Below are 12,577 nucleotides of genomic sequence, written 5' to 3'. Positions count from 1 at the left end.
TTTTTTTTTTCTTTAAAAAAAAATAAATAAATAAATTCAGGTCATCTCACATGCATTTCATATAAAGGGTGAGAACTAACCAATGTGCAATATTTGGGATGCGATAACTACTGCATATAAAAGAAAAATATTGGATTTTCTTTGAGCCATTTGTTTCATAAATGGCAACCAAATATACTGTCCATGTCCCATTATCAGGGCAATTTGCTAGGTCAAAAAGTTCACAATCAGATTTAATTCTTTAGTTCCGTGCTATTAAATGTAGATCACCTTGTACTGAAGAAATACTGTTGATTTTTGTTTATCTCAGCAGCCAAACAAACACACCGACACACCTTCAGTACTCCTCAAGAAGTCCTGCCCACCCAAATTATAAACGCCAGAAAAAACATTTTCCCACAAAACGTTCTCAAACAATCTAAAATGCCGTCAAACTAACACCAAGCCCACGAACCAGACCGTTTTTCAGCATTTCTGCTAACTGGCTTAATCGCAGTCGCCACAACGCTCCTTTTTGCAAACCTCCACGACCTGGATCAGGTCTGTAGGTTTCATCGGGATATTTCTGACCAGAAAAGTGGCGTTTCGTGACTTCACCCGAGAGAACAGTGTGGACGAGAAGACGGGGTCGGCTCCGTCTCTCACTGCTGATATGTCCGGGTTGGCTCTCTGCTGCTGCTTAGAAATAATCTGCTGCGAAAAGGAAAAAAAGGAAACATTATAAAGGAGAGCAGTGTTTTGGAAATCCTTTGAAATCTTTTACGTAACATGCACAGAGACTTATAGGGATGTCCTGTTCACGTGCGTCAGAACAGAAGCTGTATACTCTTGTTAAAGTAGGAGGTGATGCAGCACGTTGATAAACAGTCCCAACTGTTTTTTTTTTTTAAATGTGTTGCTGCAAGAAAATTGCAAATGAGCATATATTTTTCCCAGAAAAAGCAGTCAAATTTTTTCTTTCTTTTTTTTTTTTTTTTTTCAAAATGTCATATGTAGAGTTTGGATTGCGTACAAATCATTGTATTCTTTTTTTATTATTATTTGCATCTTACACACGGCGTCTCAGCTTTTTTGGAAACGGGGCTTTAGCTCTGAGCCACTTGGTCCTTAAAAATTAAACGGCAAATTAAAAAGAGCCATTTTTCACTCCTCTTTCTTATTTGTTAGCAAACATTAAATATGTGACAGATTGATTTTTTTTTTTTTTCCCCAACACTAAGTGTATCATCAACTCTATAAGACAGCACACGCCGTGCCAACTTGAACAGTAGCCACAAATTAGTTGTGGAAAATCTGTTTCTTTTTTCCTCCAAAGTTAAGGCTCTTAAAATCACATGATGTTTGTGCAGATACGTGCCAGATAAAGAATTTTGCTTCATGTTTATTCACATTAGGCTATTCAGTGCATTTGAAAACATTTAACAATGGCTATAGTGAGTATCATACATGAATTGCTCTGTGACTTGTTTGCATGACTCTGGGTCAGTCCATTGATAGTTGGTACTTTTGATGCTTTTGTCCCTCTCTGCCATTCTTTTACAGTTTCCTTTCAGTATTCCTCTATTATGTCAGCCGAAAGCACAAATGTATCTTTGCATTTTCCGTTTCAATGCAACAATACACACTGTCCTTTTGCTTAGCAAACGCCTAGTTGCACAGTAGCCCTCTGATCATCACAATAAGCGTACTTTGCCGTATCCGGGCTAACACGCAGCATGGGCCTTCAGAAAATAGAAAACTAATGGCTGTGCAATGTTAACACAATGGACACTCGTATTTAGGCCCAGTCTTTATAAAACACTTTGTAGCCACAGCAGGTAGAAAGAGAAAGGCCGCCTGTCCCCTTCCCTCTGTACAAACAGGAAGAGAGAGGCAGAATGAATGAAAGAGAAAGGGAGGGTGAAACTGAGATGAGGAAACATAAAAGGGGCTTCGGCTCTGGTAAATGACAGTCTGGTCTCAATGAATTCCCCTCTAGTGCTACTCTTTCATACCTGATGTTTGTATGCAACCACACTTGACATGCTGTATTTTCTTTTGCTCGGTTCTTCCTGGCTTCTATAACCGGCACCTTAGCTGAGAGGTTTTGTTCGTGTGTATCTTTTATAATGTTATTTGTTAAATGGACCCAACTTTCTTTCTCCCTCCACCCAGGACGAGCGTGAGGCAAGAGAGATGGTGAAGAGAGAACAGGATGAAGCCTATCGTTTGTCTTTAGAGGCCGATCGTAAGAAGGTACTTTAAGAATAAAGCGTGTTGCCTTTATCTGTCTGTGGTACAGTTATTTCCATACAGTTTATAGTAACTCTTGTCATTTATACTGTGGTCAATTAGTATTGGTGTACTAGAGATTGCAGGTACAAAGTGTCATAGCTTTAAGTTCAACAAAGGCTTAAATTAAGCAGTATTTAAGCAGCGATTGAATATATATTAAGTTTAATATGCAAACCTCACAGTTCTTTAAGGGTTTCCATGGAGAGGCAGACTAAATCACATGCTTGATGTTGATTTTGCAGTAGACGACATTGTACTCGTTGTCGTAATTTGATTTGTGTGAACTAGATTAAGAGCTTGTGCCCAGAAAAACAGATTGTTTGGATCACTTAATGAGGCATCATTATTAATTCATCAAGGCAATGTGACACAGTGTTCCAAACGAGCAGCAGTTGATATTGCACAGCGTCGGGTATTTTGTTTTTGTTGACCCATGTCATATAATGAATTTCCTTCCATCGCAGAGAGAAGCCCAAGAGAGAGAAGAGGCAGAACAGGTACGCCTGCAACAGATGAGGAAGGAGCAGGAGGATGAGAAGGAGGTGAGATCAACAGTCACATCAAACCACATCTTCACCTTATTCAAATGACTCAAATTGATATTCCATCATTATCCACCCAAGGCCAAACAGTGTTGTGTTTTTCTGATTTTGCTGCCGTGTTTTTATCCATCTCGCTGTCACTTCACTGTAGTGACTTAATTAGATTGTGGTTTTTGGTGAAACTTGCCAGTCAGTGAAGCCTGTGGAGTGTGGGCTCACGGACAAATAACCATTTTAGAAGAATGAAATATCCCAATTACAGCCAGTGCTTGTGAACGTCACCTTCCATACACACAGTCATTGTTCCGTTTAACTGCCTTATACTGGTAAAGCACACAAACTCGTATTCAAACCGAAGTGAACAAAAGAGTGCCGCAAGTCATGTAAATGGGCCTTTGCACAAGCATACACACAACGTAAGCAAACACACACACTCACTTGAAAACTATTATTGTCTGTGAAAACGGGGCAAACACACACATGCACACAGGCAGACACAATGTCACGCATACAGAAAAACAATAATAGTCAGTAAGGATGGCACCAATGTTGTAATACGTTCCAGAGTAATACAGTGTAGTCCCCACTGATTGTTGTTTACTCAACAGCAGAGAGCCTTTGGGCAGTGAGAGGTATTGGGTGACCCGGCTCACTCAGGCGATTTGTCACTTAAGTTAAACAGATGCCAACAAAAGAGCCCTGGATCTGTCCTTCTTACTTATTTCACTGTAGTCCGCTAACCAATCTGTGTTTACACGCACCGACAGTCAACATTATTAATTTTACTTTTCCTGTGCTCCTGCTTTAATTAATTTTGTTTACCCCTGTTCAGAGGTTTCAATAGAATCTCTTGTGCTGTGAATGATTATGAGAACCAACAGGAGCTGCTGGACCCTGACAATGGTGACGTACGTTCTCCATAGTGTTACAATAGACATCAAATAGCTGATTTTTACTTTATCACAGCAGCATACTGTTAGCCCGATTCTTTCATTCGAAGGCCAAGAACAAGCTGGAGAAATCTTAAGTTAAACAAAGTATTTATTTGTGGTCACATGTAAAGTATGGCGGCACTGGACTCGGAGGGACAGAGCTCTCGCAGCCCCTGATATCTGGAAATATTTCATATTTATGTATCTCACAGAGGTTGTACTTGCACTCAATAGAGTATAATTGGCCAGTTTTTAGTGACATGAGCAGGCCAACCACCGTATTCGTGGTGTTCTTTGGATGTGATGAACTGTGTTTGTGAGTGTTGTTTTATGCGTGTATCTAATGTAACAGACCTATCTGACAAGATGGAGAAGCTTCATCTGACCCAGTTATTTAGTCTAGTTATGCTATCTTAAAGTCATTTAAGTCATTTAAGGTCATCTTTTGCATGGTATGAGCAAAGTGGAAAAGTACAAAATAGGACCATGGCTTATTTAGAAAAAAACCAGAATATAAATACATAATGTCTAAGAACAAAGCCAATTATAACAATACTCTGCTTTCATGAGTGTAACTGTAGTTCCAATGAGCTGCTTTTTAAAATTTGATTTAATCCGTAAATACTCAAGGGATTTTAAAATAAACCTTAAGGTCTGATCTGCTGAAGAATAAACATATGACACAAATCACAGAAGTTAATATATCCGGTGAATGGGTTAACAATAGTTCAAATGGATTACGATCTGCTTGAATTAAAATTCAGTGTCCAAGTCGAGCTCATCACGGGGCAATTCATTTGGATTGTGGTATTTATTTACCTCACAGATGCTGCTCCTCAACTAAGAACTTGACAGCAGCAACTGCTATTAAGCATTCCTCCCTTTCATCAGCAGGGCCAGATATCTTTCTACTCGGTAGACATGTCAGATGGAAATGTTTCCCGTTTCCTGATTTGTCGCTCTACTTTAGCAGTAACACTTGTTTTCTTATCTTATGTCGGCAGTGTTGTTGCCTTTCTTCAAAAATTGGAAATGACGAAGAGCCTTCCGTCATGTACGCTGTTGGAATTGGGACTTTGGCAATTTTGCTTGTTTATAGTTTTCACTCGAGTCTTATGAGGCAGTGACCTAGCGCTGTGTGTTGGATAAACTGCAGACGCAACAAAACCCCCGGTCGCCACCAGAGAGAGGACAATGCGAGTGGGAATGCCTTCTCTGTGATTTTGCACCTTTGTGCAAAGAAAAGGGAGATGAAAGTAGGAGCCTTTCAATTGGGGGTGGGGTTGGAGGGTGTATATGAGCTGACATTATTATTTACTTCCTTCACGGGGTCTTAGCATGCAGTTGTGTGGCTGTCAGGTGCTCCTCTTCCCCCTGCCTGTCTGTTTGCTCTCTGCGGTGAGCCGAGCGGAGCTGAAGCGGATGAATGGATGGAAAGATGCTCCTGATTATTTGTGCGGCGCTGCATGGGCGTGAGGCTCGACCAGATGTGTGTCCTGTGGTTTCTTTGGGGACGCTACCTCTAACTTGTGTGGGTGTAGATGCTTGCTTTTGTGGTTGACTCTTTGCATTAGTACATCCACCACCATACACACTTCTGTATGTTATGTGTGTGTGTGTGTGTGTGTGTGTGTGTGTGTGTATGTGAGAGAGTTTGTCCCTCGGGGCCCCTTTAACCCAGTCAGCATCAGCTCGTATACCTGGGGGAGCTGATGGCGGAGCGGCACGCGCCCTACCCTGCCCACCCAACACCAGAAGCTGCTAATGAGCTACTGTTGTACACTCTTATGAAATATAATTGCATTATGGTGTGTAAATAAAGCCGGGGCGTGTTGTCACAGCATATGCTCCCCGGCTGGCCAAACAGGAACAACAAGCGGGGGGAGGAGGAGGTGAGGGGCAGAAGCAGAAAGAAGTGGAAGGCCCGAGGGAGCAGCTGAAGCATGTTTTTTGGAACTCAGGAGAATTGATTAGCTTTGCCAAGAAAGATGACAGTTGATGTTTGTCTTTGTGCACGATATGCCACCCTCACTCTGAGAAATGTGCAGTATTATCACATTTACAGTTTTTAAGATGAGCTGTCTCCAACAAGACTTTAAACTGTCTCTCACAGACACTGAAATATTCAGCTGGATCAGTCTCAGCAGTGTTATCAACAGTAAGAGAGTATGTTAGAAGACCACACTTGGCTCTTTTTTTTTTTTTTTAAACATGCTGATATGCTACTTGGCAACCTTCTGAGCTACACAAGGCTTCAGGGAACAGGGTGAGACGCAGGGCAACTAATTTAATAACATTCTAAGGACATGAAGATTGTTTCATTAATGTGAAGCTACAGTGCTGCAATCAGACTCTGGCAGCGGCTTCATGGCTTGTGTGTCGTCCATGTTCAGTTAGTGTTACCTCATCTCTGTGACTGTGTTACTCTTGAATCTTTGCTACAAGTTTTCTATAACCACAGACCGGATTTAGAGGAAAGCCTATCGGCTTTCACGCATGTAATGTCCATGTTGTGCTTTCTTATATTCATTTTGAATGTGCAGGAAGCTCAATTAGACCAGTCAGAAAGCCATTTGTACTCCTTTTTTTTTTTTTTTTGAGACTTCATTCTCATTTCATAATTGAGGGTCTAAGGGGGTGTAGTAAATCTGAAATTGACTTGAATGAGACAATACTGCTCATGCTGACATTGCTATTCAACTGTATTACTAAAAGAAAGGAAACTGTAGCACCCGTGAAGACAGCTGGATCCCACAAACACCTGTGTGCAAACATGTCTGTTTTCAGTGAGCACTTTGTCCAGAGGCATCAGTCTGGTGTATTGACAAAAATACTGGGTTTTCTTTTTTTCAGGCAATCCGCTTGTCATTGGAGCAGGCTTTACCTCCAGAGCCCGAGGAGGAGTCAGGAGAGCAGATCAGCAAACTGAGAATTCGCACACCAAGTGGCGAGTTTTTGGAAAGGCGTTTCCTTGGCAGCTGTAAGCTCCAAGTCCTCTTTGACTTTGTGGCCTCTAAGGGATACCCCTTTGAAGAATTCAAGCTGCTCACCACCTTCCCGCGTAGAAATGTAAGTGGTTAACCTATTACCGAACCAACATGAAAAAACACATGTTCAAAATTGTTTTTGAGCTCAAACATGGCTGAGCGTGCGGTCCCTTTTGGTGAATGGGCCATAGTTCATGAGGCCTGTGCTGTACTAAACTAAACTCGAGAGATGCACATTGAATCTATGACATTCATTGGTCGGGGAAAGATTTATTTATATTTTTTACCAAGATGGAAGTCAAATTATTCTGCGCCACTGAGTCAATTATAAGAGCTTTACATAAACATGCAACTTTTGTCCTTGCTGCAGGAGAGTAGCAGCAGGTTATGATGTGTTCTCAGCCATAGCTAACATCTCTGCTGGAAAGATCCTCCGCTGTAATTGGCTCTTCCGGTTGGACCAGAGCTGAACCTCAGGCGACAACTGTGAATGGGGAGCAGCAGGGATAATAATTAAGATAATCTTTTGTGACCGGTCGACTTTTTCTTGCCTTTTAATCATTTTCCCCCTCATCTTAGTTTTGCTGTTTGTGTGCTGCTGTACTGCTGCATCACTGCCCTTGTTTACTTGCACCTGTGTTGGAGAAAGTTAAGCCATCTGTTTATCCATCCACCTGCGCGCGTGTGTTATTCAGTGAATATTAATTAGTATCAGTCCATTGTGTCTACAATACCCTCTGTGTTAGGATACAGTTGTCAGCACTCACAGCAGTATTCTCTATGGCTCTTCTGTTGATGCCTGGCAGCACTCAGCTAGCCAGTCATTGGACGGCTTGGTCGCCGTGCTCTATGGTAGCAAGCTATTAAGCATTGTTTTAGCTACCAGTTCAATTAGCCATGCTGCTAGATTTTCATTAATCAAGACAGGAGTGCATGTGGAGAGGTAGTAGTGATTGTATAGAGGTGTGTGTGTGTGTAGGCTTGCCCAGGCAGTGTGCCATCGCAGTCTGTAGAGACTGCCAGTGCACAAACACCTCAAAGTAACACACACATTAACGCGAATCTCGCACTCCATTTCGTCACAATCACACAATTCAACAAACACACAAATATTTTCAAGCAAACACATGCCCTGCTCACAACTTTGTCACTTAAAGGATTCACAGTTGTCTCTTTTTCTAATCAAAAGTAAACATGTGTTTGAGACAGAGATAAAGATGTGTCTGCGTCGCAGATGAAATTCCAGCAAAAAAACAGGATGGGGGGGATTAAGCAAGAGGAGGAGAGTGACTGCGGAGCTAATGAGAAAGAGAACGGAGGAGACAAACGTGTGAACAAAGACTATTTAATCAGAGAAACAGTCTGAGGGAGAAAAGGATGGAGAAGACAAGTGGAGAAGATATTAAAAAGTAGAGGATGGGAGATAATTCCAGAGAGCAGAGAGGCGAGAGATTTGTGGAAAAAGAGGAGGGAAGCAGCATGGTGGTAGTGCCAGTATGAGGCTGTGAACACAGGCCCTGTCTAATCCTGCAGCTCTGTGTTGTAATTAAATGAGAGGGAGCATAGAAAGCCTCCATCCCGTCCAGACGCTCTCACTGTTGCTCTGCCAGGATCAGAGGATAGAGGATAGACCACTATTGCATTTGTAATACTGCACAACTGTTGAAACTTCTTTGCCTTTTTTCTAGTTTTCTGCAGCTTAGTGCAGTGTCACTCTTTCTATTGCTGTTGCCCTCCTCTTTGGCTTTTGTCATTTCTCTTCATTCGGCTTTAGCACAAATTAGTGAACTTATGGAATCCAACTTTAGAAAATTAAGTAAAGCGGGAATTTCAGATTTTTGGCCACAACTACAACATTCACCGGGGGGAGGAGCGATATGCTTGTGAGTAAGAGTATCTGGTAAAGTATCTGTAAACTTCCGTTTTAACAGCGTGAAAGTTCAGATGCGTCTGATTCATGCTTTTCCACCTTCCTGCAGCTTAGCCAATAAATGTCTATTAGTCTCCATTTTTTGGACTCAGTCTCTTCCTCACCATTTGGTATCAGTGGCTTATCTCCTCAGCACTACAGCAGGCCTTACACTGGCATCATTTGTACCAGGCTTAGCCGTGCTCAGGGAACTAACCCTTTCCCCATTTCCATGACTGTCAGCGAGTTTGAGGAGGAGGAGGGGGACTTTTAGTGTTTCAGTTTTTCATTCAAGTATTTCGCCCTCTTTCTTTGATACTTGTTGAACACAAACCTTTGTATAAAGGCCTGAGGTCTTCTTCCTTCAGCATGTGGTGAAAATGTTTAGACTGCAGCCGAAATGATTTACAATAGGCTCTTCCTGCCCAGCCGCTCATAGATACCCAAACAATGTCAAACACGTGGATTAGTTTTCTCACTGATACTGTACTTCACTTCACCTTCTCTTAATCCTTCTTCCAGCTCAAACAGTGAGCGGGGCCAGAGTGGTTATTACACAAAACCTGAGATGCAGAAAAAATAAACAAGGGCACAGAAGAAGCTGTGCTCTGTACTGGAATAGATTTTACATCTGTTATACTGCTGTGTTTTGTTTTTCTTGTCCTGTTATCTGAAATAGTCACAGGAACACTCGCAGGAAGTTGAGCAGCAGTTTATTTTTGAAAGTAGTTTCGTAACGTCGTGCTTTTCTGGTTTTCTTATTATGTTATGTCCATCTCACACAAACCACAGCTTCATAGATGAGTCTGACACTCTTCATCTCTGAGCATAGAGAGGCACAGTATGACTGTGTCACCCAGTTTAAGGTCCCTCTTGATTCAAAGTTTCATTCTGTGAGGTGTCACGTCTCTGAGGTGCTTGCAAAACAATCTGTTTGTGTCCCGTTTCTGATTCTACAGCGATTGCTCATCTGCTGAGGGAGCAAACGTTTTAGCAGTTTCAAGACCAAGATGTTAAGATTCTTTTTCACAACCATAAAAGAGTCGTCTGATTGGTCCCAAAACATGTTCTGCGGCACAATAGGAACTGAACAAGCAACCGGAGTCGTAAACTAACGAACTTCAGCCACAACAAGGGCCCGGAGTCCTGCAACAGATGGTGTGACCCCCACAGAGCTGTGATGTCGACATCATGGCGTCAGTCTGGGATTACATGATCAGACGAGGACCATGAGACATCCTAAATCCTAAAGTGTGGCGAGTTCTCTGAGATGGTTGGAACAACCAACCAGCCAAATACCTGGAAATCTGTTGAAAAGTGCACCTGGAAAACTGGTGGCGTTTTAAAGACAAAGCCTGTTCACCTCTGTTATATTGGTTCTCTTTAGTTTTTTTTTCTCTGTTTGCTGAATGCTGTTTGAGGTTAATTAAAAACTGTTCATAGCATAACGAGTTTTTTTTAGTATGCGACGTCATCAAGTGTGATGTGGAAACTTGACACCCCCAGCTTTAAACTCAGCTTTTTATGCTAAAGACTCCCGTTAGACCTGTTTAAGACTTTTGAAATGATCCGTCGTATATCAGGCCCGCCTCACCTTCAGTTTTCTCCTCCTGCTCTTCCTTTCAGCTTTCCCTCCTTCTGTCTCTGTTTTCCCTCCTCTTTCCTTCCTCTCTTGCCTTACTACTTTTTTTTTTTCTTTTGCTCAACCAATGGCCATCTTTTGTAATTATCCTTTTTGCTCTGCATGCTTTCTTTTTGTTTGAGTCCTTTCCAGTTTTGCTAAAACTTCCCCGTTTTTCTCTTTAAAACACTTAAAATATCCAGTTATCATATTTTTTTAAGCACAAACGGGTCCGTCTCTTTTTTTCACTTGCTTTCTCTTTTTCTCTACTCCCCGTTCCCCATTTTTCTTTTTTCCTTCAGGCCCCCCCTGTCCAGGCTGTGCAGTGTATTTCTCCCTTTGAAGTGCCGAACTCTTTTCTGTTCTTTTCTGTTCACGCCCCAGCACTACATGCTGTCAACGCTCCTGGCAGCAGATAATGATCTCCCACTGCTTTTGTAATTGGCCAAATAAACACTTGACAACACTAGTTTAAAACAGACAAGTTATTTGGTTTTAATTAACATAGCAGGGCCTGTAATGGCTTCATTAAAAATGCGTTATTTCAGCTGCACATTTGATTATGTTGGAAACGGACATCTTGAGGGCCTGTGTTTATTTTCCCTTTCTTTTCTTTCACGGCTGAGGGTTGCTTAGTGTCGCCTCCTCTGTTATCAGTGTGTTTTATTCATTTGAATCAAGTGACTCACAATCGAGGTGTTTATTTTAAACTTCACATTAATTGCTAATTATGCGGTTTTAACTGTGTTGAAATCTGCTGATTCGGGACAAATACACGGGATGGATTTTAGCTGAATATTTTGTCGTAAGGGAAGATAAGATATCAGAGATTAGCTGAAACAACCATCTGTCTTTTTGTTTGCGTCGAGTTTTAAACATTTTCTTTGTAATGAGTTTGTCTTGCGAAGATCCACAGTTATAATATTTTCTCTACAAAGTTGACTTCAGGTAGATGGAGTTTAATTCAGTTCTTATTCTTTTCCTTTATGGGATTTTTATTTTATTTTTTCTCCAGTTGTTTGTTACAGCCAGATGTTATCTGTCTAACTATTCTTTTCTGGGGGAAAAGTCTTCAGAACATAATTTAATCTTTTAAACAATGAACTTATTCTGATCATTTGTTTGATTGCCTTTACGGGACATATATTGACCCAAGGTTAAAGACAAGCTGCAGAACAGAGCTGGGCTGTGTCTGCTTCATGTATGTATGCATGTATGCATGCATGGCTGTGTAGGCAGAAGAGGAGAGAATATGGCTTAGGCAGAGCAGAGGAAAAACAACAGCTTTGTTTGTTGACAGATGCCTCCATGCTTATGGTCTGTTAATTGGATAACAATGTAAACAATCACCGATGGTGCCCGTCTCCTGTGTCAGTGTGGCATCTTGTTTCCCTGCTTTTCTTTTTCAGAGTCAGATGCTGCTCTCTCCCCGTCGCCTCTCCCTGGTGCGCTTACAAGCACAAACCCTCATCCCCGATTTTACTCCGAAAACCCACAACTGCGCACACACTCGTATTCAGTCCACAGACACACGTCTGCACACACACCTGCTCCACCCCAAAGCCTCATTTACTCCTACCTGATGCTGTGGTGTCATGACAGCCTGTCGGGTTCATTAGCATGGCAGCCATTTGTGACGCGCCGCTCCTGAGGTGGGAAAAAGGAACAGAGAGGCCCCGTCGGTCGCTTCTCCCCACTGTTGGGAAGGAATATGTTTGCAGCAACTACACACACATACACCCTCAACACACAAGCTGTGTTCATGGCATCTCGCCCCCCACTGTGCTGTCAGGCGGTTGACTAGGTGAGGGGTATAAGGATGATGTGGCAGCCCCTCCCTGCTTGCACCAAGCTCCACGGGACCCTGCTGAGAAGTCAAGAGTCTAAATGACACATTGAAATGAGGGCAAAGAGATGTAAAAACGTCAGAGTCAAAGATCCCAGCTTGCACACGGTGTGACATTTCCAAACACCTTTGGGAGATGGAAAGGTTATCTGACGCTGATATCCTCACCTTCCCATAATTCATTTGCCCTCTTTCCAGCAACCTCGAGCAAGAAAAAATGGAAGTATCAGCAAGTTGAAACAATGAGAGTGGAACTTCTTTAATTCTGTTGAAGTGAAGTACACAAATAGATAAAACTTGCAAATGATTTAAATGAGAGAGGTTCTCTTTTGGAGATATGTTTATGAGAATACCGACATTTAGAGATGACTCATTAGAATGGTCAGACAGTTTTCATTACCTTAGTGTTGGTGAAGTTATGGTTCAGTTCACGGTCAGAGGTCACAGTTTATTCCCTTCAACAGTC

At 42.0% G+C, this 12,577-nt stretch overlaps 1 protein-coding gene across 1 annotated transcript in view; it reads left to right on the top strand.

Moving 5' to 3' along the window:
- faf1 (Fas (TNFRSF6) associated factor 1) overlaps positions 1-12,577 on the top strand; it is a 56,174-nt gene that overhangs the window by 41,435 nt on the left and 2,162 nt on the right. The window contains exons 16-18 of the mRNA XM_075485322.1: positions 2,155-2,235; positions 2,739-2,816; positions 6,602-6,817. Of these exons, the coding sequence (XP_075341437.1) occupies positions 2,155-2,235; positions 2,739-2,816; positions 6,602-6,817 (375 nt within the window). The remainder of the gene's footprint in view (positions 1-2,154; positions 2,236-2,738; positions 2,817-6,601; positions 6,818-12,577) is intronic.

This window comes from Odontesthes bonariensis, chromosome 15 (assembly GCF_027942865.1).
Source record: "Odontesthes bonariensis isolate fOdoBon6 chromosome 15, fOdoBon6.hap1, whole genome shotgun sequence".
Classification (NCBI taxonomy): domain Eukaryota; kingdom Metazoa; phylum Chordata; class Actinopteri; order Atheriniformes; family Atherinopsidae; genus Odontesthes; species Odontesthes bonariensis.
The sequence above is the reverse complement of the archived record's forward strand: the minus strand, read 5'-3'. Positions and strand labels throughout refer to the sequence as shown.